A 25,254-nucleotide genomic window follows, 5' to 3' on the forward strand; every position below is an offset into this window, starting at 1 on the left:
ACACAAATGTTCAACAGCGCCCTCTTGCGGTGTCATCCAAAGAACAGCTATATGAAGCGACACAATCGAGATTTTCCCCCAGACAACATTAAATTAGAACTTGATTGACTCTCTTTCACTACAGATATAATTATTGCAGTCAATGTGTGGACATGCGAACAAAAGAGGTCCACACGATGCAGCAGCTTATGACGTTATGACTTGCACAGATCCACATAGTGATTTCCACTTTCTGATAAATAGTGTTGGAGGCATATTAAATTTTGGGTAAGGGTCGTCCGTAGCAAAATGAAGAAGATCTTGAGCTTGAAGGAAATCAAGGTCAAAATTCGTCTTGAATAAATTTTTGAAGTGCAAGTGGCACCGCTTTTTAACGGTTATTTCTTAACTATCACACCGTGCTTGTAACACAAATACATGTGTTAAGCAATGGCTTTTGGGTGATTTGTTTTCCTTCAAAGATCATGATTACCCCTTAAAAGTAGTCATGAAGCCTATCGACAGTAAAAAAAAAAAAAAAAAAAAAAAAAAAAAAGGTTCCCTCCACTCCATCGCAAAAACGGAGAGACTTTTGGGTCTTCTTCCATTCCAAACATCTCAGAAATGCAAGTTCAAAGACCGGTTTAGAGCTCGGACTCTTGGTTGCCACGAACTCTCAACGGCAGGAGACGCACACGTCTCCATTATGCAAGAAATCGACAGTATACACACATTGTGATTTGGTTTTCGTATAGTTAATTGTGGGCATTCTGTATAACTTTTTACCATATAACATAGCCTTTATGGTTTCATACTCATTTGGGTCGAGGTTGTGATTAAAGTTGCAGTCAAATCTGGCCCGGTACAATTCAATCACACTTAGACTCAATTACGGAATCCAAACGATACCTGGATGCCAGCAACGTGTATATAATTAGGCCCATCGCTCCAAACGTTCGGTCAATTCCTTTAAAGCATAACTTGATCGATGATTCTACCCCCTTGGAATCGTGTTTTCTTTCTTCTGTTAACCATCAAAACTCGGTTAAATATAACCCTTCCCATGGCGTCATTAAAAGCAGTCGTCATCCGTCGGGCCAAAGGAACTGCCTGAACTGAGCCTGAAATGACCTGGCTTGGCACTGCTATGCCATGCTCAATTAGACTGGAAGTGTTATTGTGGAAATAATCAATCAAGAAAGTTCATCCGAGCGGCTTCCATGTTGGTTTTAGTTTCGGCAGCTTGAAAAGTTCAGTAGGGGGATGCATGCAATGACTAATATCAAGGCTCCGTCCGGGTAACAGGCCCTAAATTAGTAACCACAAGATTTTTTTTTTTAGTCAGCAAAAAAAATTGATGTAAAAATGCAGGAGTGCAATTTCTGCATGAACATTTTAACCTAGCGGGGAGAATTAATATAAACAAGTACAAATCTTTAACCGTATTGGGTGAGAGATCATGTAAATTAAGAGATATTATGTTTTATTCCTGTAATAAACGTAAACTGTTAATGTACTTATGGTGATTTACAGATTAAAAAAAAGGTCACAAACCTGACTTTTTATTCGATAAGGAAGAAAAGTAATATTAAAACCTAATTTTAAACTACTGTGTCATCTGTTGCTTAAAACAAACATGTCGGTGCACATTTTCTACATGCTTTGGCACAACTTATAATATCTTGTAATCGATAACAACTCTTCAATATCGTATTAAGGGAATATCTCCAAAGTTTGTACTTCCATTTGTTTTGTTCAGAATGAAATTTCACATGGAGTATAATAGTTTGCCTATAGATAATGATTTTCTTTAAGACAATTACCAATGTGTACATCAAACATCCATTCCGGGAATTCTGTGTGATAACAGTGAAGTTTCTTTTGCGAATTTAGCAATTTGTACAATTGTCAAATTGTTCACTATTTTCTAAGATGCGACTGCTGCCTATTTTTTTTAATGTAGAAAATATCGTCCACTTAAAGTTAAAAAAAAAGCTTTTGATATCGATTACCGAGCTAAATGGTCTATTTTCCTAATCTGTGCTTTTATTGGTCTACATTCCTGACTACTTCCGATAATTTAAAAAGAAGCTTTCTCTGATTTGTAATTTCTGTATACACTCGCCCTCCTTATGCCGTATTCACTTTCTTTTTTACATAGACTACGAACTCGTATACATTATATCCACACACCATAAAGATAAAACATGTTTTTTTTCATATATAGTTACAGATAAACTACACTCAAGCTTGAAAGTAAAAAAGCAAACTCAAAATAAAACTGTATATATACATATAAAGTTTATGACACTTTTCCAATATTTTATAATTTTTTACATTAACGAGGTAATTGAAATCATGATAGTTGGTACAAAAACGAAAACCAATTTAGCAAGGACAAAGCCTGCTGTTTCAACAAAATCACAATAACGTCCTCACCCCTAGTGTAACAACATTGGCCCCTCATAGATAGCCACAATAATCTAAAAAGTACTTCTGTTATAACTGTTTATAAAAAAAGGCAGCCATCGTGGAATCAACTATGGGGTTTACGGAATCTTGGCTTCGCCTCCGGTTCAGCTTCGACACCAAATCCTGTTACAAAACTCCATGCCAATGGGAAACTTTCGTTATTAGGTTTGAAAACATGGCAGGATTCTCATCAATTTTGGACTGGAAACAAAGCCAAAGCCGGAGACGAAGCGACCATCTGGTTCTTTAGTCCTTCTACATTCACTACCCCCCCCCCCTTTTTGGGGGCGAACAAAACCATACCCTGATCATAGAGCAAGGATGAACTGTCCAAGATGGCTGCCACATTCTGACATCTACTGCCCGAGGTTTCCGTTAGCCGCGCTGCCATTGACGTTGATGATGTTATCATTTTCATCCGGTGTCAGGGGTGAAGCTGACGATGAGGTCGTCGTCGATGGGGCCTCGGGATGCGATTCGGGCTCCTTCTTAGCCTGGGGCAGGCTGGACCTCCCGCACATGAAGGTGAAGCCCATGTCCACCCAGGAGGTGGGCAGGGCGAACAGCATGTGCAGGATGTACTGCACGGCGAAGGGCGCCGCCACATACCTCTCCCTGGGTTGCTGAACGGTGAGGGCGTCCTCCACCGCTGTCAGGACAGGCTGCAGGTCGGATGAACCCTGACCCGACCAGGAGCACATGGACTGCAAGACGTAGTCGAAGTACTCGGTACCGTACTCCTCCTTCAAGGAATCCGACATTTTGCTCCAGACTCCACGCAAGATCTTCTCGATGTTCTCCTTCTTGAAGAAGTTGGTCGCCCCTGTCAAAACAAAGTTCAGTATTTTGGTTGAACAAAATTGAACAAAGATACTGACTGCGGGGACAGTACTCCTATCAGTTCTCGGGGGCTCCTCAAGGCAAAAACCCCATGTGTTCTTAAATGTTGCCTCTATATGGCCAAATCTCGAAAAAGTTCATTCATACGGTAGTTGCTTTGGCGTTTGAGCCGTAATACCTGTATATGTGAAGCATTCATGCACTTCAATGAATACAATATTCGCGCTAACTCAATTAGCATCAAACAAGTCTCATTCAAGGAGAACAGGGATCAAGATTTTCAATGTTCCAAACTCTTTAAAAAACCCAAAAAAAGTCCCAGGGATTGGTCTGACACTTTATCTGAGTCAAAATTGATACTTTTCTCGAGTATTGATACTTTTCTCGAGTCAAAATGACTCTTCTCTGACTCATAATCCTCGGCAAAAGTGTCATTCTGACCCAGAAAAGTGTCAGTTTTGACCCTGAATCGTGTCGAGCCAAATAGAGCCTGGATTCCTGGTCATATCTGACCAGGGATTTTTTTAAGAGTGCACATTGCCTATTTTTTCTCCTCCAGATTGTTTGTCCACCTACTGCCCTGCTCTACACTGCCTTCCTCTCCAATTTTGTTCGATAATTTTGAATTAGATCTTCCTGCCCGTCAGGCTCACCCAGGACTAACCTGCAGACCCCCTTCCTATAAGCACCTCACCCAAAATGTGTTTTCGACCCCTGCCAGCAGACCCCTTTGGCTCCTGAGCACCCCATGGCCGCAATTTGTTTTGCCGCTCAAGCCCTCTCCATCGGTCTTCCAATTCCCACAGCACAAGTTAACCTCGTCCACTTTTTTACAGTCAACTAGGTATAACACTGCCCATGTGTGAGAAACATCACGAGATTCACGTCATATATCATGCGATTTTGATAATTTTTCACTGAAATTTGAATACTGTGTTCAATCAAATCATTGTTTACAAAACAGTAAATTCATCTTGTTCTGCCTTACTTGTGGCCGGCGCTGAAAATTGCGTTTGAAGGGAATCAAAGTACGAGAGCCATCCCAGTGGCGGATCTAGCGGTGGCGGTGGGGGTTGCAACCCCCTCCCCCGCCCGTCCCCTTCAACCGATGCCTAATGTTGTGATACTAGTAAAATGGGCCACAAATAATAAATGAGTTGAACAAAATTGACTCAAAGTTCCTTAATAAATTCTCAAATTGCCATAAAAGCAGGAGAAAGCATCGTAGATTTCGAAATTTTCCGGGAGGGGGTGTATCAACTCCCTAGCAGGGCGTGCCATTGGCACGTCTTCACTCAAATATCACAAATCTATCATTGGATCCGCCTATGCATGCATTGCCAATTCTGACACGTGTGCAGTAACAGAACTCGGTTGTAGAAACAAAAAAGCTAGCTTCCTGTCCACCCTCAGTTAATACTCACCAGCAAAGTTTGCCGGTTCCACCAGCACCACTTTGACGTCCCACTTGTACATCTCGTGTCGCAGGGAGTCGGACATCGCCTCCACCGCGTACTTGGTCAGGCAGTACGGGGAGTTGCAAGGGAAACTCATCCGGCCACTGATGCTGCTCATGTTGACTACGCGACCTGCAGAAGACAGCACGGCATTAACTAGAGCTTACAGCCACTTCTACAACAAAGAATGGCATGACAGAACCCAGAGCTATTCTATAAATCAGTGTTGTCATAGACTAATATTTTACATCCACCGCCAACATTTTGTGGTACACATAACATTGTAGGTGGCTTATCGCCATGTTCAAGGAAAGTCGTGCGCACGCGCAAAACGTCGAACCAGTCACCAATTAAAGAAAGTCAATTCATTGAAAGCCTGAACAAAATTCGTAGAGGTTACAAGCATAAGTTTCCTTCTTTTAAAAAAAAAATGTTATACCGTCACTGCCGTAAAACCCCAACTTATATACCAAAAGGGTCGGTCTTGGTCATGCTATTGAGGGCGCTGTGAAGCTGCAATTTTCCGGGTACAGACAGTAGAAGCATCACGTTTATAGATGCAAATAAGCAATTTTTCTCCAATCTCAAAGTTAACAAATTGTAAAAATGTAATGTTACATTCGCATTTAAATACAGCCAATTCTTTCAGAGGAAACAGAACGTGACTCTCTTGGAGCGATAGTGCACTAGGGTCTATGAATTGTACCCTGATGTCCACCCTGAAGTTACTCACAAGTCGATTGATTCAAGTGATAATTGATTCACACGAACTGTAAAAAAGGCTGTCATTTGTTAATGATCACCCCTTGGAACATGTGACTTGATATGGGATTGACTAGATTACAAATTACTCTGCTTTGTAGTAAGCACACCGCAGAAGAGCAGTACAGGTATAGCAATAGGGACGACCTTATCACTTACAAAAGTTATCGCCCCTAAGTTCGAGCCTTAGAACCAAGCCTCATTATGGACCGAATACCTGTTCCCATTTTGCTGCTTTGGATCCACCATCGACATGAAAACAACGTGGAGAGGAATCTAGGTGTCTAAAATCAAGGCCTGGCCTGTCGAAGCTTATAAAAATCGCGGCTGCTGAAACTATACAAGAAAATTCGCGATACAGTTACCATTGTTCGAGTCAAATTATGTGTGCCGGGCAAAATGGAGCAAACACCTGTGGTTGATGATATGAAGCCTGGAACGCGAGTCTAGCCTTTAGTGACCGATTACAAAAAGCAGAAACAAAACACTGCACACCTGTGCCCAAGAGACTCCGTGATCCCCTTTTGTCTCCGCCCGATGACCCATTTAGAGGCACTTCTGACCCCCTAGGCTGACCCCTATAACACCTGGTTGAATCTACCCCTTTTCCTGTCATTTCCCCCAACTGAACTCGGGCCTAATTTTGAACTCCTTCCGGGGCAGGATTTATCGCTTCGCGGCTCTGTCTAAACTTAGAAATCCGGGTAGTTTTTCTCACAACAGAGGTTATTCCTTTGTGTTTGCCCATTTAGGAAACTTCCGCATCCGCTGAGATAAAGCAAAAGATTCGTCCTTTGCTCGGCATTGCTATAAATTAATTAGGTTGCTGACCATGCGTAAGAACTCATTCAAGACAGTGATCAAGTTAGTTCAGTGATCAAGCCAGTTCAACATATCATTCAGTGTGGACACACACACAATGATGAATGAGCAAAACTTTTTAGTGCAGCAAATGGATTCTTAAATTTGAAATGATTCGAAACCTCCGATCAGGCAGGCCCGGGTTAAGTGTTTCGTAGGCCCCAGGCACCATGTGTTCCGTAGGCCCTACTCCGCCCTAGGCACCAGCACAAATTACATGCTATTAAAGTACAAAGCACTGTAAAAAAAAAAAATCAAGCCGGGGCAAACTGGTGTAGGTCCTAGCTCTAAAAGCCTGTTGGCACAAAGGGCGTCAATCGTTTCTCCACAGTGGAGAAGGTACATACACATGTACATGTGTATCTTGATCAGAACTAATGTGAGTGCAAAGCTTAACGGCATGGGGGCTACATGCATGCCTACATACTGTACAGCGTCAGTTGGTGAAATCAAAAATTCCGAGAGAGACCCTCAAACTTAAAAAAAAAAACCTTTTCTCTGCGTATGGGTGTGTGCAGGGCAGGACTATTTATGTGTATGCATTTTCGTAGGCCCCCGAATTTTTCGTAGGCTCTATAGGCACAGTGCCTACTATCCTGTTGGATAATCCGGGCCTGTAATTTTGCTCGAAATTTAATCAGGCTGCAAATTTCGTGGAATTGCTAAAGGTGACCGACCAGGTTCAACATTGTTGGAAACTTGTTATAGAAATAAGAGCTACCGATATATCAGAAAGTTCCTCCTAAATATTTTATAACGGTTGCAGGAGAAATTATAGTGAGACTGTAATAGTCTAGGTGAATGTAATCGCGTAAAATTAATAGCGTTATGCCTATACTGACTTGACTTGAGACTTATACCAACAAATAAACTGCCATAGACCCCAATGATAAATGCCCCCATTTCAGAAGTTCAGGAAAAATACTCACAACTCTCCAAGGTGTTCGAGACACACATCACTTATTTCATCACCTTTCATTTTCTTTTCAATTCTTTTTGGGGGTAATCTGATGACTTTTGGGATAAATGTCCATCCGAAGATGATCACCCCATATAGTCCTGAAGCCCATCGCCATTTTGAAAAAAAAACGGTGCTTATACTCCATTGCAAAATAGAGCACTTTCAGGGCCCCAATATCATCCAAAATGTCACAGAAATACAAGCTCACGATCCTGTGCACGGCTTCCGCCCTCATTATTTTGTTTACAAACCCTCAAGTTCATGGCCCACAATATGCTCAAATACTGAAAATTGGAGGGCATGCAAATCGTGATTTGGCCAGCGTTGGCAATTTTGGAGCGATTTACTGGCGTGCACCCCGAAGGACCTGTGACGAACTTGGACTTGCATCGACTCGACTATAGCACTGGGACTTGACAACTCCTCTGAAAAAAGTTGTTGTTTTTTCTTCAACCCCTCTGTCATCCATAGACAAACCTCAAGCATGACGCTTTCCCTTGGTCAACCCTTCTATAAACCAACGGTCGTTCAAATCAACCGCACTGCTCCAGATAGCCACTCACCTTTGCTCCGGCGGATGAGGGGCAGGAACGCCTGAATGACCCTGATGCTTCCCCACAGATTCACCTCCGTCACCCACTTGAACTGGTCCAAGCTGATCCACTCCAACTCCCCCAGACCGTTCACGGCGGCGTTGTTGACCACACCCCACAGACCTGCCAGAAAAATGCGCAAAGGTATACACAGTTTAACGATGTTGGAAACTGAATTCGACTGACTCATTAATTAGGGAATATAACAAATAGGTGATGGGATTGTGCCTTTGATGATACAAGTCTGGCATTTGGCACACTGTCAGAGTTTGTAATGAGAAAGATAATAGGCTATAGGGCCATCGCAGATTTTTCCTTTGAAAAAAAATATAGGTAGAAAAACAAGCTGTGGCAGCCATTTTGAAAATTTTGAAATTTTGAAAATTGCTTGTTTTTCTACCTATATTTTTTCAAAGGAAAAATGTGCGATGACCCTGTAGCCACATATCTTTCTCATGACATACTCTGACTGTGTGCCAAATTCATGCTTGTATCATCAAAGGCACAATTCTTCCAAATATTTTCCCCATCTGCCCCACTGGGCCAGGGTAACCATCCCCTGTTAAATCACCACTTTTTCCTCGGTTACTTTATCGGGTTAGGTAACGTGCATTTCACATCGAAATGTCGAGATGTAGATACGTATATATGCCTGGTGAAATCATTTCACAATTTCATGATGAAATCGAAAATGTGTCACAAGCCATAGGCCTACGTCCTCCGCAATCGCATCATTTCTAATCTAGTGATGTGAGTGCGGAGGATGCATCAAGATCGGGAAAAAAGTTAACAGTGCCATAATGCCGCGTATTGTCCTCCACGTGCATCACACTTTACTTATAATGTCTTGCAGGCCATTATGGTCAAGTCTGTGAACGCACGATAACAACTTAATGGGCTGCACTTCAGGTGTTAATTGAACTTTAATAATGCATCTATACATTGCATTCCTTTTCTGTATACATTGCATTTCTTTTATGTTACATGTACATGGCGGTCGTGATGACACTGAGTCAGCAAAACAGTTCGGTTGTTAGAATTTGTGTTGAAAAGATCTTTGGCGGTTTATTGTTTGAAAATAAGGGAATATGGTCGATTCCTGCACATGTTCCAGGATCGGAAGTAATTTACCCGGGTTTTTGTTTTCAAACACTAAAACAAGACTAAAGGTAAAGCTTTCAAAGGGATGCGTTGTTTCAGGAGCAAAATTGATTTTTTTTTTCACCCTAAGACACATCACGGATTTCCAACTGAATTTGACCTGAGAAACTGCATTCTTTCAAACCAGCTGTTCTGCAAAAGAACGACTTTTCGAAGTCTGTTTACGAAAGGGCTATATAGATTATGATTATTAGTGTCGATAGTGGATGCAAATAACCAGTCACCACCGGGTTTATCTATTAGATCCTCGGGTTTGGTTGAAGAACTCTGGCTATGTACTTCAACCATTTCAAAGTCCATGTAATTACCTTTTTTTTCTTTAATGCGCTATTTTTTTCATTTCATAAATAAATATTGTAAAGACCTGAACTGCTATAGCAAGTGCATGGGGCCTGGAAAAAGCACCAGCTGTAGCCGGGATGAGGTACCGTGCCTCGACGGTCGCTGACACGCCGGTCGTTCAACCCGTGTCCTGCTAAACCGTACGAGCGCACCCGCTGCCCAAAACAGTTTTGGGCAAGGGCCTTCAGTCTTCCATTGTGCTGGCATCATGTACGACAACAAACGGAGGGGCGGTACCCCCTGAACCCTAAGAAAAAAACCGTCAAGGTCTACTCTTGAAAAACTTGACACCAACACCCAAAGAGGAGATATAGACGGGGCCTGGAGTGGCGGGGTTATGGATACCCCCGGTGTCTTTTTGTGAAAGGTGTTGCTGGGCCCCCGGGGCGGGGTTTGCGACGGAGCTGAACGGCCTTGTATCCCCGGTCCACGCGGTGACGGTGCAGGTGTGCAAACTCCGTACTCGCTCATTGGTTTCTTTTAAATTGAGGACCAGCCGGTACTTTTGGCCCGGCAGAGAGGGAGCCGGTGCAATGTCCTCAAAAAATTCCCACTCTTTCTTTACTTTTAAATAAAAAAAATTAAAAGGTAGAATGATTTGTAAAGTAGCATGCTTGCGTATACATGGTGAGTAAAAAAAAAAGAAACCCAAATGTCGGGACCATTGTTTTAGTGATGTTCTGCAGGTAGCACTTTCAAAATATAGAATATGAAAGCCAAATTCATAAGCTTTCTTTTAGTATATAATAATCATTCAAATCATACTTGAAATTTTGAAGTTACGGACTTTTAAACACAACCACCGTTTTAAAAATCTGTCCACGGATCACAAAAAGGTAAGTGTTCTTTCAGCAAAACGAAAACAAATCACATAGAGATGTGAGTGAATTGTTTTCGTTTTGCTGAAAGAATTTACACCTTTTTTGTGATCCGTGGACAGAACTTTAAAACGGTGGTTGTGTTTACAATTCCGTAACTTAAAAAGTACATGAGTGGTTTGAATGATTCTTGTACTAAAAGAAAGCTTATGAATTGGGCTTTCATACCATTGATTTTAAAAGTGCTACATGTACATGCAGAAATTCACTAAAACAATAGTCCCGACATTTGGGATTGTTTTTTTTTAACTCACCCTGTACAGTAACTTGGCGACTTGATAATACATTTTCGGACTTTCGTTTGACTATACATCACTTTTGACCAACCACAGGCCATCATCATTGATTTAGAAAAACTAGTCAAAACAATTTATAAAAATAAATAACATTAAACTACCTAAAACACTGAATTATCAACAACCAACTTCCAAAAACCAAACACCTCTATATTTAATACCGAGGGACAAAATACGTGCAATTGTCGAGTTTCACCCCAAAATACTAAACACATTTTGAATACTTTCGCAGTGTAGACTGGTTCCCATCCCTATCAGGATCAATAACGGGGAGACCGGAACCAGTCTATTTGCAGGGCGGTCTGGATCTGATAGTGCGCAAAAGCACCCCAATTAAATGCCCTTTTTTCATCAGGTTGTCGTTTCAGTAGAGTAAAACACAAAGATCGAAATTCGTAGGGAGAAAAAACAATTGTACCTGAGAGAAAAGGATCCACCATTTGCTGCTTTGAAAAACCTAGAATCGTTACTATACTGTAGAAGTAATGCGAAGCGGCCATTTAATAGAGCATCTTTTGTTATTTTATTACAGCAACAATGAATGGGGCCCCACCGAACATTATGGCCAAAAATTGAAACGCCCGTGAATATAGGAAACTATATAGGAAACTATATAAGAAGTTACTAGCACACGTTTATAGATTGGAATTATTATACATTATCTAAACCTAGTTAAATGTCTTGCTGATATACTTCTGAGCTGTAATGACAATATGCACCCTAGCCTGCGCCAGTGCCCCAGTCAAAATCAATTCGAAAGCACGATTTGCAACTCGATTGCTTCAGTTTTGACTTCGTTGTCAAATGTGTAGTTCTTTTGGCTAGTGGATTTACGAAGCCATGGGCGTCGCCAGGATTTTGTTCTAGACGCCGGCAAACATATTTTTCCCAACACAATCCTGTATTTCTCAACATATTCTCGATTTAGGGGGGGGGGGCAGGGACATTTTGCCCCCCCCCCCCCACCCATTAAATTTACACCAATATGACTTCGCACCTCTTTTTTTTTTTTTTTTTTGCTTTTCTGAGGGTGGGGGTGGGGGCAAGCCCCCCACGCCCCCCTCCTCACTCGCGACGCCCATGTACGATGCCATTAACTTCAAATCAAAACGTAGCATATAGATATGGTGTCAAGTGTACGTCCACTTTAAAGAAGGTCATTAATTAAAATATCATAGTTAACTCCAATAAGCTATACACTCATTGATATAGCTGGATAAAATATAACTAACATATGCCTACACGTATTCCGGACACATACATGTATATACACTGTTCCTGTTACATGTACATGTACATGTACATGTACATGTACATGTATATATATGCACACGAACGGTAAACGCTTGTTTCTGCGATGATTGATTTGTCCACACAACCCCGAACGGGATATCAATAAATCACCGACACGTACACGTCGGAAAAATTCTTTTATTAGGGTGTTATTGCCTCCTGACTTTTTGAAGGTTAAAGCGAAGCTTCCCTCCCCACTAGTTTTCGGCTTTCAACTTATGAACAAAAAACACAGGCATCTTTACAAGATAGCAGACGAAGCGTGAAAAGACGTGCGCCACTCTGGGGCCTATCCTGTCGTTTCCTTTTCATCTTTAGTTTTCTCACCCTTCCAAACGAACTTTGTTTTGTTTTGTTGTGTTGGTTGTTATACACGTTTCCTCCTGGTGAATCGCTTGACTGAGTTTTATTACATTTTTTTAAATACCAAATGTATGCCCAAACAAATTGGTTTAGCCTACATGCATTGGGCCCTGTAGGCCCAATGCATATAAAGTATATACATTTTGTACAACTAAAGCATGCCACTAAACATTTCATAAAAAAGCACTTGCAAAGATGACAAGCAAAAAAATACATCATTGCAAATCTTTGGTATGGAAACACACAAAAAACGATACATATTTTGTGCATTCTAAAAAAAAATCACAACTTATTATATAATTCGTTGATTGCAGTATAAGGGGAAAACCTGTCGAAACACTTTTGCACGCATGGGGAAAACCACAGAGAACTTCAGATCCTAATCCAAACTCTCATGGCAACCACGTTTGTCGTAGATCAGCACAATTGATGATTTTTTTAAAAATTAAAACTGATAATGCTTATATTTTAGTCGGATCATTCATACTCGATTATTCGAGTGTTGTATACCAGTTGCCACTGGTATCTCGTGCTGCTGAAGCTTGCCGTATACTGTGCATGCAACGACCACAATTTTTGCTGTCCAAAATTGTATCACCGCAGTCGTTTGGAGGAGTTTTTCCTCATACGACTTCTCTTGCAATAATCACATAAAGTCCATGATATTAGCGTGGAACGTATTGAGCTGCAGACCCATACATATACATATACACGTGTAGACCGACTTCAAGTTCAATGCATTGCAATAAGATCAGATGTTCTACAGCATGTCGTGGTGAAGATCTGGACGGGAAAGTGAGTAACTGGACGTAGAGGGCGGAGAAGAGGGGAGTGGTCAAAACTTAACTTAGGACGAGAAAAAAAAATATACTGTGCTGAACAAACCTCTTGCAGCTTTATAAGCGCAACAAGATTCCCCTTCAGTACTTCGAAGTTTCGAATCAAAATGGGTTCACTAACTGAGCGATATCTAACCCTGGACACATCGCTTGCGACCCGTAACCGTTGCCCGTCCGGGCACTGAAACCCCCATAACTCAAGTAGCCTATTACTAAAGCACAAACAAACAAGTCTTCTTCTTTTTTAAAGATAGCTCAGTTAGTTTCAACCGTAGTAAATGGGTAACTCTAAAAGCAGACAAGAATAATCCCAGTATGACGCACGGTCTTTCACGCCACACGCATGGTCGACTTTTTCTTTGTACACGTAGGCAGAGTTTGTCTTTTGTCTCCTTCGCGCAAAGCAAACACAAAGCAAAGCAAACAGGGACACGGAAGGCAATGACATTCAAAAAATAAAAGAAACCTTGGACATCAGTAGGGTGTCTATTTGTTCAATTTCTTTTCAGACCGAAGTTGTTCACCTGATGAAAAAAAGAAATGGTTCAATCCCTCTCGCACAAGCGTCCATTGACTTAGTTTCGGGCCTTGGAAAATCATTATGTATGCGATGGTGGATCGAGACTATACTATTTTGTCACGATATCGGTACTTTAACTTACTTCCAATGCATACTTCTGACTTGTCGGTCATTAGCCTAACATCTTTATGTCATAGAAGGCCAATCCAAATTCTGGCGCCAAGGATGGCTTTATGATTGATCGTAATAAAAAAGAGATTGTATATTCCTGTCAAGGCCCGAAACTAAGTCAATGAACGCCGGGGCGAGAGGGATTGAACCGTTTCTTTTTCTCTTCAGGTGAACAACTTCAGTCTCCCTAGTTTGAAATAAAGTTTTTTTTCTGTGAGTTGAAATCAGGCCAATTCGAATTGTGGTGTTCACGATAGTTTCATGGTTTATTACAGAAACATTTCTTCTTCTTTTTCAGACTTCTTAAGACATTGTGCAAAATATGGACAAGGCTCCCTTGCTCTAGAACGAAAGCATATCTGCATCTCTGCACGGCTGAAGTTATAAGAGGACATCACAACATTGGCGGCATGCAACAGAGACAATCCGACATAAGGGAGATCGTGTCAAGTAGGCACGGGTGCGCCTATCCGAATGATCGCTTTGCTGGCAGTATATATAATGAGCCGACAAAAGTCGGTGCATTTTATACCAACCAAATATTCGGCAAAATCAAAAAGGATAATGAAATCATAACGTGTAATACCTATTAAATCAACAAAAGTGTACTCTTGATTGAACACCGTACTCGTACTTTTATCAAACCTATAGCAAACTTTGAAAACTTATCTGGAAAAATGGACCTAGCTTGTGTAGCAGTCGTTCGCATCTTAGATGCTATACATTCAAGGGCGGATCCAGAACATAATTTTTTGGGGGGGGCCAAAAATTTTTTTGGATTCTAGATGCTTTGTGGTGTGATCTGAGGCGATTTCTGACCACTTTAACCAATGGGTTTTTTTGAGGAAAAGTGGTGGTGTACTCATTGCCTGCCGTTATTGCGATGTCACATAAAAAAACAAAAAAATTGATTTCGTTTTTTTTTTTTGGGGGGGGGGCATGGCCCCCTTTGGCCCCCCCCCTGGATCCGCCCTTGTATACATTTTACGCAACTAACCACTGTAGTTTTGTATAAACGTAGGTTACCGAAGGCAAAACAAAGTTTGCCACCCGTAAAGCCACATACGTCGCATTATAACTCAAAAAAATACCTTACACAAATTGTAAATCGCTGTGCTAAATTGGGGCTTTATTATTGCAGATCAAGCCCCCTGAAAATATCAAAAAATGGGACAACAAGGCCTGTTTGCAGAGAGAACATCGAGATTGGATAGATATTAATAAATATTAATTGTTTTTCCTTAGGAAGGGCATGACTAAGATGTTGTAATGCGGTGCTCAGAATCTCACTTCTGAGTAGGCCAAAGCAAAGCCCTGCCTTGCGGCGATTTCCCAGCAGTTAGATCACACCGAGTTAACTGTGATGCAAGTGCGCAGTCATGGACCACGCCATTGGCCTGAAATCGCTTCACTAGCCCCCATCGATTTCTGTCGGCCCCTGGGCCCACTCTGATCTGCCAGGGTGTATTAACCGTGCATTCGAGGTTTTTTCCCCTCAGCCTCTGCTTCTGAACACGTGCCCGTTCAATCCTTCTCTTTATACCGGCATATATGTCACACCTTAGACCCGCCGCGAGCGGGCATGGCAATCAATGAAACGCTCAGGTCATAGGGCAGCGACCAACTCGACCCCTCGGCTCAGATTTATAAGCGCCTGTAGATTTGTCGGCAATTAGGCCAGAAGCGCGCGCGTACGCACCGACCAACATTGCATAAGAGAATCGTATAACAATACCCAACAGACAAGAAATCACCAACAATGCCTCGCCACTAATCTCTAACTCTCTCCCTTCTCTCACAAATATACTATGCATGTCATCGCGTTCATCGCATATCCATATATTTCTGTCAGTGTGACATAAAGTGACATGTTACGTGAAAACACGTCTCCCTGTGGTCAAATTAAACGGTCATAAATCCATCAGCCTGGCTGGCCCAGACGTTTCATCAAGGCGTTCCAGACGCTGTAAATAAGTCAGGTTGCAGCCCCGTAAACTTGTCACTCGGTACAATGACGGCCGGGCTCATACGAAGGTCAGCAACTTACAAACCAGACTTTCAAAATCCAATAGCTCTGTATTCAGTTTGTTTTCATCAAAGTTATGTTTTACACAATTCAATCCAAATTGTCCCCCAGAAGTTATATATAAAATATCTCAATTAACAGCAGAGTAAAACAGGAATGAAATGTAAGGAGCAAAGAATACTAAGCAGAGTATTATATAGAGCAGAGTAGCTGAGCTGAGCAGAGTAGCTGAGTTGAGCAGCTGAGCAGAGCAGAGCAAGTAGCTGAGCGGACCAGCGCTGAGCAAACCAGCTGAGCACAGAAAACAGGAGTAGAGCTGACTAGCAGAGCAGAGTAACTGAGCAGAGAGGCTGATCTGAGCAGAGCAGAACAGAGCTGATATGAGCTGAGCAGCTGAGCAGGGCAGAGTAGCTGATCAGAGCACATCAGCTGAGCAGAGCAGAGAATAGGAGTATAACTTAACAGAACAGGGTAGCTGAGCAGAGCAGAGCAGAGTAGCCGAGTAGAGTAGAGTAGCAGCGCAGAGCAGATTAGCTGAGCAGGGCAGAGCAGGGTAGCTGAAAGGGGCAGAGCCGAGTAGCTGAGCAAAGCAGAGCAGAGCAGAGCAGTGATGAGTGGTTGAGCAGGACAGAGGAGCTGAGCAAAGCAGCTGAGCAAGGAAGAGCAGTTCCTGAGCAGAGCAGAGCTAAGCAGAGCAGCTAAGCAGAGAAGAACAGAGTAGCTGAGCAGAGCATAGCTGAGTAGCTGGGCAGAACATAGCAGTGGTGAGTAGCTAAGCAGAGCAGAGTAGCTGAGCAGGGCAGAGCAGAGTAGCTGAACAGGGCAGAGCAGAGTAGCTGCAAGGGGCAGAGCCGAGTAGCTGAGCAGAGCAAAGCAGTGAAGAGTAGTTGAGCAGGACAGAGTATCTGAGCAAAGCAGTTGAGCAAGGAAGAGCAGTTCCTTGGCAGAGCAGAGCTAAGCAGAGCAGCTGAGCAGACTCGGAGGAACAGAGTAACTGAGCAGAGCAGAGCAGAGTAGCTGGGCAGAACAGAGCAGTAATGAGTAGCTGAGCAGAGCAGAGTATCTGAGCAGGGCAGAGCAGAGTAGCTGAGCAGAGCAGAGCACAGCAGAGCAGAGTAGCTGAGCAGGGCAGGGCAGACCAAAGTAACTGAGCAGAGCACAGCAGAGCAGAGTAGCTGAGCGGAGCAGGGCTAGAGTAGCTGAGCAGAGTAGCTGAGCAGGGCAGATCAAAGTAGATGAGCTGCGCAGAGCATAGCAGAGCAGAGCAGACTAGAGTAGTTGAACAGGGCTGAGCAAAGCAGAACAAAATAGCTTAGCAAAGCTGAGCAAGGCAGAGCACATTAGCTGAGCAGAGCAGATCAGACTAGAGTATAGCTAAGCAGAGCTGAGCAGAACAGGGCACAATATCACAGCACAGCACTGCACAGGTTTGCACATCCCTGCCCAGCACTGCAAAGCATATAGAAGAGTAGAGCGGAGCAGAGCAAGGCTGGTTAGATTTATATGATCACACCAAAGAGCACACACAAGTCAAGCAGGATAAAGTAAAACGTCAGAACAGGGATGAGTATAGTTTCCCTGACTTTTAGGATCCTCATAAGGTGTTCATGGATAACTGATAAGCAACCCTTTAAGATGTAACCATAAACAAAAACCATTATTTTCCACACACACACACAAAACACCTTCATATACATGTCGTATTTCGAACAACTTCGGGATCGCTTTTTAAAGAAAACCTCTCGCACGACCGATCAGCACCCATCCACAGAAAGCCGGCCGTTGACACGGAGCGCACTGACTGAACATCATCAACCGAGGCATCAGATGCCATTCACCCCTCTACCCTACCTCTCTCACCGTGTCACTCAGCCCTGTATACATGTAGTTTGCAATAATCGTATCACGCCCGTCCTCGATTCGGTAAATATTGTAATAGGGCCTGTTTAACCCATATAATTCACTCGCACGCCCCGCTGCCGTATAATTAAAATAATACGCCCGGGCGGTAATCCGAAAGGGGGTAAGTGAATCAGATACCGGTGTCGGTTTCGCAAAAACAGAAAGAGGAAAAAAAATCCTCAGCGAGAGAGGCCGCAGGGAGGATGTTGGCAGGATCGAAGCTAACCAGCCCGGTGGGTTGCGCCCCGATGAATGAAGAACAAAGCGCATGGGAGGAAATGCTCGAACTGGCTTGAGATGATATGGCCAAGCATCTAGAAGCGCTTTTGCTGGCGTGCGTGTGATGTGAGAGAGCGCGTATAGCTGGCGATACACGGTGAGGGGGGGGGGGGGGGTATAAGTACCCAAGCAGATCGGGGGCATGCATGCACGGAAAGCAGCTCGAGAGGGGGGAGAGAACCCGTGCGATAGGGTGGGGAGAGAGAGCGAGAGAGAAGAATAAAAACCTCTTGAAATTCCTCGCCCCCATTGATTGATCTGGCCTAAGCAGGCCGTTGAACCTGGCCTGCGGAGGTGAGTCGGGGAGGGAGAAAGGGAGTCAATACATGGGCCGGGGGTCATGGGGGAATGACCGGCCATCTAAGGTAAGAGAAAAGGCACAAGGAAGTGTGCTGAGTTCATGTCTTACCTTCCTTCATTCTTGCCGGTTTCTTTAATTTGATTATTTCCAAATTAATAAACCCCAACTGCGACGAGCAAGATGCCAAATTATTGCGTAAACACAATAATTAAAAGCACACCAACATGGGTTCATCCAAAAATAGGGAGTAATTTTTTTAGGTATAAAAAATCCCATCAATCTCATCTTTTAATAATACGTTGGCAGTACAATGGAGCCATAACAAATTCAACTTCGTCAGTTTGTTGAACAAATTCGGGAGCTTTTTCCTCGGAAAATGACCAATCAGGAGAACAAAGTACAGTTGCCCGGCTTACGATATTAATACATTGTGAGTACTGTACTTTGCATGTCACGCGCAGGTCTTAATTGAAACTGACTTGGGATGTCTCCATCCTCCCAGCCGTGTGAAATGACTAAGTCTCCCCACGGAAACTTGAGATACCGCAAACAACCTCTTCGTCACTTCACTGATATTGTCCGCGTGTCTTCTAGGAATCTCGACCGTTCTTGGTCTGGTCAACAAAGCATATCACAGGGTTCGTAATAACAAAAATTGCCATAGTTGATATGATATTATTGTATTATAATGAGAACCTAACATGGCTTATTATATAATAGTAAACAATATGAACTAGCTAATCAGAAATCACACACAACAAGTAAAAGTATACAATTTGATTATTTATCTACCAACTTTACAATATCAAATCGATTTCCGTTGAGTGAAAAGCAAACACTCGAAATTGCGAGTGATGCATTTTATCCTTCTGTAGCGAATGGTAAAAAAAAAAATCCAATGTCACCATGAGAGAGGGCGCTACGACGAATCTGAACTTGCAAGATCCAAGTCAACGACGTCTTTCATGTTAGGCGAAGGACTACATCCATCACAAACTCGGATATATGAATTGACAAGTATAGAAGCGCACGTTCAATGCTCTTTGCTCTTTCTGTTGTATTATTTCAATAAAGACGCTGAAGTACCACAAAAAAAACCCAACTTCATGTGGTGATCGACACATCTTGTTGCTCTGTTGTACAAAATTTGAGGCGAGAGTTGAGTCACAACGGCCGCGAGAAAAGAAAAACGATGTGTTTACATCTCATGTACAAAATTGTAAAATAAAAAGCAATCAACGGGAAAGAGCTATACCATGTGCTTATGATGAGACAGGCTGAAAAACAACAAATTCACAGTTTAATTATTTCTTTTTAAGTTGCACACACGGCAGGAACCGAAGTACAGACCAGACCAATGATTTGCATTGTTAAGCTTAGCCATAACCAACCATCGAGGAGAAAAAGGAAAAAAAGAGAAAGGTTTATACAAAAATAACGAATTGCAGAATCACTGATGGCCTGCAGGGGGCAATGACCGCTTGGTCATCGACACGGGATCCTATACTCATACAGCCAGGGTGAGTCCGTTTCATCTATTGTGAGGAACAATGTTTGAGTTGATATCTCATTGTGTAGTATTTTCATCTGCATTTTCGGATTGGGTTTCGTCTGCGCGAAGTGACCATGGCTTGAAAATTGAATCTAATTAATGACGGTAATAACAGCAGTGGTCAGTGCACGATTGTATTATGTGTGTGCATTCTATAGGCCTTTGAGTGGCCTTGCAAACAAAAGAAATCAAATCTATAGCTGAAAGGTTATTCAAGTACATTTGGATTGAATTGAAACATTTAGTTGGAATCGCACTGTGTTTATGAAGATATGAGTATATTTTCAAATTTTTTTAAATATTGCTCGAATTAGTAATTGCTCAAAAATAACGAGAGGAGTAAATCCATCAAAGCACAGTGCTTATATTCATTACCACAGTCCCAAAAGTCGGAGTGTTTTTCTTTTTTCTTTTATTAGAAAATGTTTTGTATAGGAATAATTTGGTGCAAAATGTCGTTTTAGCTAAATCTGCAAAACATGCTGGCGGATTTAAATCAAACCTCAAAGATACACAACGTTTCAGTGTTCGAGAATGCAGAATAATTTGGCAGGTTCACTGGCTTATTCAGATTCTATCAGGCCGATGAATACTGTACTGTGATGCGATGGTTTTGAATGGACATGTAAAGTTATTGTTTTTAAGAGCTTGACTTTTTACACCCCGGCTTCACGCGTCCGATAAATATACCCCGTTTAACACTATGAACTCTTCAATCAAACAAACTTTGGCGGGCAAAAGAATGTCCAAAACAAACTGCCAAGATCGGCAACATTAGTCCCAGCGGGGCGATGCAAGTACGCCTAACCCCTCTATCGTTGAGACACCATCAATACACCCATTAATTCTCCCCATGAGAGAGGAAGTGCGGATTAACGTCTATTTGTCTCAGAAAACTACAAGCTTTTGTAGACACTTTCCCCTGAAAATAACAGGCAGGTGCTCGGCAATCTTCGACCGTGGGCCGACGGAGAAACAGACCCCCGTAAATCACTCAAAAAAAATCATCATGGCGGTGTTGAGCGGTCGTATTAGCATATTACACCACTGTAAATCACGACAAAATACCGCCTGAGCCCTTCTTAGAATGTGAAACACTTGTCGTATTTCATCGGTGATTATACGAGAGAGAAAAAATAAAGTTATTTTCGGTGGAAAGCGTATAATAAGCAAAGACTAAAAAGATTGGATTTTAAGCTTGTTTACCCGACGCGCCAATTTCAGACTTTTCTTTTCATGAGAAAGAGGCCGGTTTTTATGAAGAAAAAGTCGAGGACAAAACTCCAATTGCTATATCCCCTGCTAATTTGGATTCCAAAGTTTTCCTTTTCTAATCGGAAAGGAACTACGATTTTTCTTCCATCAGGAAAGGTAATCTTTGATGAGAGTTGTACAACATGAAGAGCTCCAAAAACTATGTTGAAGAAACGAAAATAAGTTACTTAAAATTTGCCGTTATCGGTGCACCTTTTGTTGTTAATCTTTCAACAAGAAAGTCCTGGAAACTACAGTTTCAAGTTGGCATTCGACAGGAGTTTAAGTGGTTAACAGCTACAACAAAATTATTTTATGGAGCCGTGAAATATTGTGCAAAATAAACTAAACAGTAACCAAACAGTCGTCTTTGTCACGCTGCCATAGTTCAAATTTTTAGCAGAATATTTCAGAAAAAAAGTACACAGTTAATATTTCACACCAATCAGAAGTCGCAGCCTGGAAAAGACATTGCGTTAAGGCTTTGACAAATTGCAATGGCTTGTTCAACGATGCACAGAACGAGTTTCTACGAGAAAGGTACCACAAGTGAGAACTGACTTTCATACACTAAATTTTAGTTAGGACAATTTCAAAGTACGATCACTCACCACACGTGCTGTTATGATAAGAAGTAGTGGCTTAAACTGGCTCTGGCTCGTCAAGTATGAGTATAGTTGTTCACATTAAGTTCGAGTGCTAAGTTTCTTCGTGACTAGTAAAGGACGCATGCGTGTGGATGTTCCCCAATCTCATACCACGATCGACAGTGTGATCATAGCATAACTTATAATCTTAATAAGATGTGAGAACAAACTCTCATACATTCCAGCTTTTCATTTTTTTATGTGAGCGTAGCAACATACAATCAGTGAATTCTGAACCCCTACCACAGTAACTCGTATAGTATGCCAGCTAAACTTCGTGGAGAAGTTCTACTGCTTAATACGAACGGCGCAGGCTATCCAGCACGTACACAAAAGAGAGAATCTTTACAGGGTCATGTAAAAACATCATAGTTGGGCAAAAGTTAGCACACATAATAATACTCAAGGAAGCTTTTTAAGTAAGACCATGACATGTTTATGTTCATCAACAGATTGAGCAGTTTTCTGTATGCTCGTTCTATCGAACAGCCAAATGTAATGCTGTAAACTTTCCTCGGAAGCAGCAAAGTGGTTTATGATCTCATGGTAGTACTTATATATAAATGCTTGGATTGTAATTAAAATTCATGCAAAATACTACAGAAATCCAGGAAGATGAACCCTAAGCCACTTGTTTCAACCTATAAACCCCCAACCAACAACAAAAGTCAAATCCTTTCTGAATGAGGTCTGACATAATTGCCAATTTACGTAGCTCAACATTGATCTTCCTGGATCCGCTTCCTACTTGGTAATGAAAGACAGGAAGAATGATTTTGCACATGCGTACTTTCACTGTTGTCCCGGACGATCTTGTGCACCTGAGCTGCCGCAGAAGACACCTGGTGTGCGTCGGTGACGTCCATCTGAAGCACATGGAGACGATCCGAGCACTGCCCACGCAACTCTGTTGCCCCCTCCCCGTCGGCGTACAGGCACCCAGCAAACACGCGGTAACCCAGCTTGTCCAGGTAGCGGGCCAGTGCGTTACCGATCCCCGTGTCACAGCCGGTAACCACCACGGCTTTACCGGCAGATCCAAGGCGCTTCTCGGGCGGTCCCAGCCAGGTGAGCAGCAGCAAAGCCACCGCCGGCACGGCCGCTATCAGCCTGACCCAAAGCGTACACGGCAGCAGGTACACAACGAACAGGTAGATGAACAAAACCAGGCTTCCCATGGCTGGGTTGTAATGTATACACAATCACAGGTGTGCTGTATCGGAATAAGTGACGCGTGGTCCGTCGCAACAGGACTGACTGTTTGACAGTTGCCGATAACTCTTTATATAGCTAGAGACCTCCTGGTTGTGTACAGGTGGGCAGTATACTCCGTACCTCATATCCTGAGGTCAAGCGAGGACACGATGCTACGATTGGGCAGACAAGCAAACGACGATTATACAAACGCCCCACTCGGGGGGGGGGGGGTGAAAGAGAGACGCACAGCAAAGTCACCGCTCTTTAAATCAAAGCGCATCTATCGATCCAAATAGTTCGCAAAATAGGGATGAAGAGTTGAAACGAGGACGAGCTACACATGCCGGGCAGGGAAAAACCCAGTTGGATTGAGAGCAAAAAAAAAGAGCGGCATGGGGAGCAAAGAGAAAATGTGTCAAGCTTTTGTTGCTCTTTTTCCCCTGGATCTCGTTGTGTGTGAGTGACACAGCTGTCGGCAAGGGTTTTTTTTCCCTCGCTGGATTGTTTGAGGCAGTCACGCACGCGCGCTCCATTAACAGCATTGTGTGGATCACCGTGGGAGGGAGTATCGTGCCGGCCATGACAATGCTTTTAATAGGGTCACACAGCACAGAGAGGGAGAGAGGGGCCCGGATTGTTGGGATATATATCGAGGGAGGTTAGAACTCCCAGTGATAACACTGCCAAGTGGCTTTGACCTCCTATACGGGGGAGGGTTGGTCGACCTCTCAGCCACTAACCCCCTTGGCTGCCTGACGTCAGACCGACAAGAGCTACCCCCGGGAACACGGGCCATCCTGGGTTGAGATAATCCATCGCAGGCCCATTAATTTGATTAATCCTAAACTTTGCCTCTGTGTGTGCGCTTTACGGAAAGGGGCCGGCCCGCGTGCGACGGTGTTTACCGATCTCCAAAGCCCGGCATATAATACAAACGGTTATCGACATTCGAGTTCAATGGTAATTATTAACAGGTTGGCGACAACTCCCTGCATGCTTTGCCAGCGATACAAACCGGTCGCACGTTATTAGTAACGTATGGTAATCAGGATGGCTGCACTGCGTTCTTCAAGAAAACAAAAAAAATCGAAATGAGAACAATCTGGCTTCCGTGGGAAATTTAAAACTGTCTTTGGACAAAACGGGAAATGTGACCGACATGAGTTGGCATGCCTCATCAATCACAGTTGCAAAGTTTTAGTCCATTGTGCCACTTCAGCGGGTGTCATTTCTGAGACTTGTGCCTAGATGTCATTGTCGTGTATAACATTCCTTGGATTATCGTTGTCTTGATTGGTGTCATTTTCAACGATGTAACTGTCGTCAGCGTCCGTTCCAGCATCCATTGTCGGTTTTATCATCAAGTTTTATACCGTGGACACTTTGTTATTGATCCCGTATCCACCTCAAAATGCCAACATCATCATCCTATTGTCCACTGAATACGGTGTTCGACTCATGCGCCGTGGTACGTGGGTTCGCACCCTGATGGAGAACATGGTGCTTGTGTTCCTGGGCAAGACGCAATTGCCTCTTGCCACCCAGGAGTGGGTACCTGTGAAGGTAGAGACCAAATTGTGCTAAAGTTCGAGCTGCTGCAGAAGAATGGTCTCATTCCTGATGAACGTGGATAATAATGTTGTATTAAAGCGCATTTAGAAACCTTAGGCATAAAGCATTTTATAAGCACCACACTACATCATTATTATCCTCCTGGCGAAATTCCTACCGTCTTCACGTTGGTTTCTACCTCACACTCAAATTTTGTCAATTGAATTACCACCATACCATCGTCGTCATTACAACTCAACCACCTTACTGTGATTCTCTTCTTATTAAAAAAAAAACACGTAAACCTATCTTCAAACATTCTGGTGCCCCCAAAAAAATCGTTGTTGAAATATCGACACTGAAATTGTTTGAAACATTCTAAATATTTAGACTTATCTTAATTCCGGTACTTTACCCTTCGGGCAATATTTATAACAATTTGGCTGGTCCAGGGTTACATTGACGTCGAGTTAAGGCCCATAAATAATGCAACTGTTCCGTAATCTACGTGACCCGTTTTGTAGTCCGTGCAGTCACCCTGTCGTTCCAAAGTATGTCATGTCACGGGAACACATCAACACATCGAGAGCTCATGTTGACTTAAACTGTGCATCATCTTCAAAGCAGGTCGTTGCCTTTTTAAATTGTAGCTCGAAATCAGACCGTGGAACACAAAAGTGCAAAGGGGGCCAACGGCTTGGTACCAAGCAAGGATGCATGAGATTTCGTGGAGTTCATTGAACGGTACGTTTGTATT

General features: G+C 42.8%; 1 protein-coding gene across 1 annotated transcript; it reads right to left on the reverse strand.

Moving 5' to 3' along the window:
* Nucleotides 1-565: 565 nt before the first annotated feature.
* LOC119736211 (D-beta-hydroxybutyrate dehydrogenase, mitochondrial-like) lies at nucleotides 566-23,373 on the reverse strand. The gene is made up of 4 exons (XM_038210247.1): nucleotides 22,540-23,373; nucleotides 7,896-8,048; nucleotides 4,716-4,880; nucleotides 566-3,274 (listed from the first exon to the last, which is right to left on the reverse strand). The coding sequence occupies exons 1-4, from the start codon at nucleotides 22,925-22,927 to the stop codon at nucleotides 2,808-2,810; spliced, it is 1,173 nt and encodes a 390-aa protein (XP_038066175.1). The 5' UTR covers nucleotides 22,928-23,373; the 3' UTR covers nucleotides 566-2,807.
* Nucleotides 23,374-25,254: the final 1,881 nt, after the last annotated feature.

Source organism: Patiria miniata, unplaced genomic scaffold (genome assembly GCF_015706575.1).
Source record: "Patiria miniata isolate m_02_andy unplaced genomic scaffold, ASM1570657v1 HiC_scaffold_10, whole genome shotgun sequence".
NCBI lineage: Eukaryota > Metazoa > Echinodermata > Asteroidea > Valvatida > Asterinidae > Patiria > Patiria miniata.

Coding starts and splice junctions, on each gene's coding strand:
- LOC119736211 (XM_038210247.1), bottom strand. CDS start 22,927: ATGGGAAGCCTGGTTTTGTTCATCTACCTGTTCGTTGTGTACCTGCTG. Junction 8,049..22,539: donor CGTCCGGGACAACAGTGAAA/GTACGCATGTGC, acceptor TTTTTCTGGCAG/GTCTGTGGGGTGTGGTCAAC. Junction 3,275..4,715: donor GGAACCGGCAAACTTTGCTG/GTGAGTATTAAC, acceptor TTGTTTTGACAG/GGGCGACCAACTTCTTCAAG.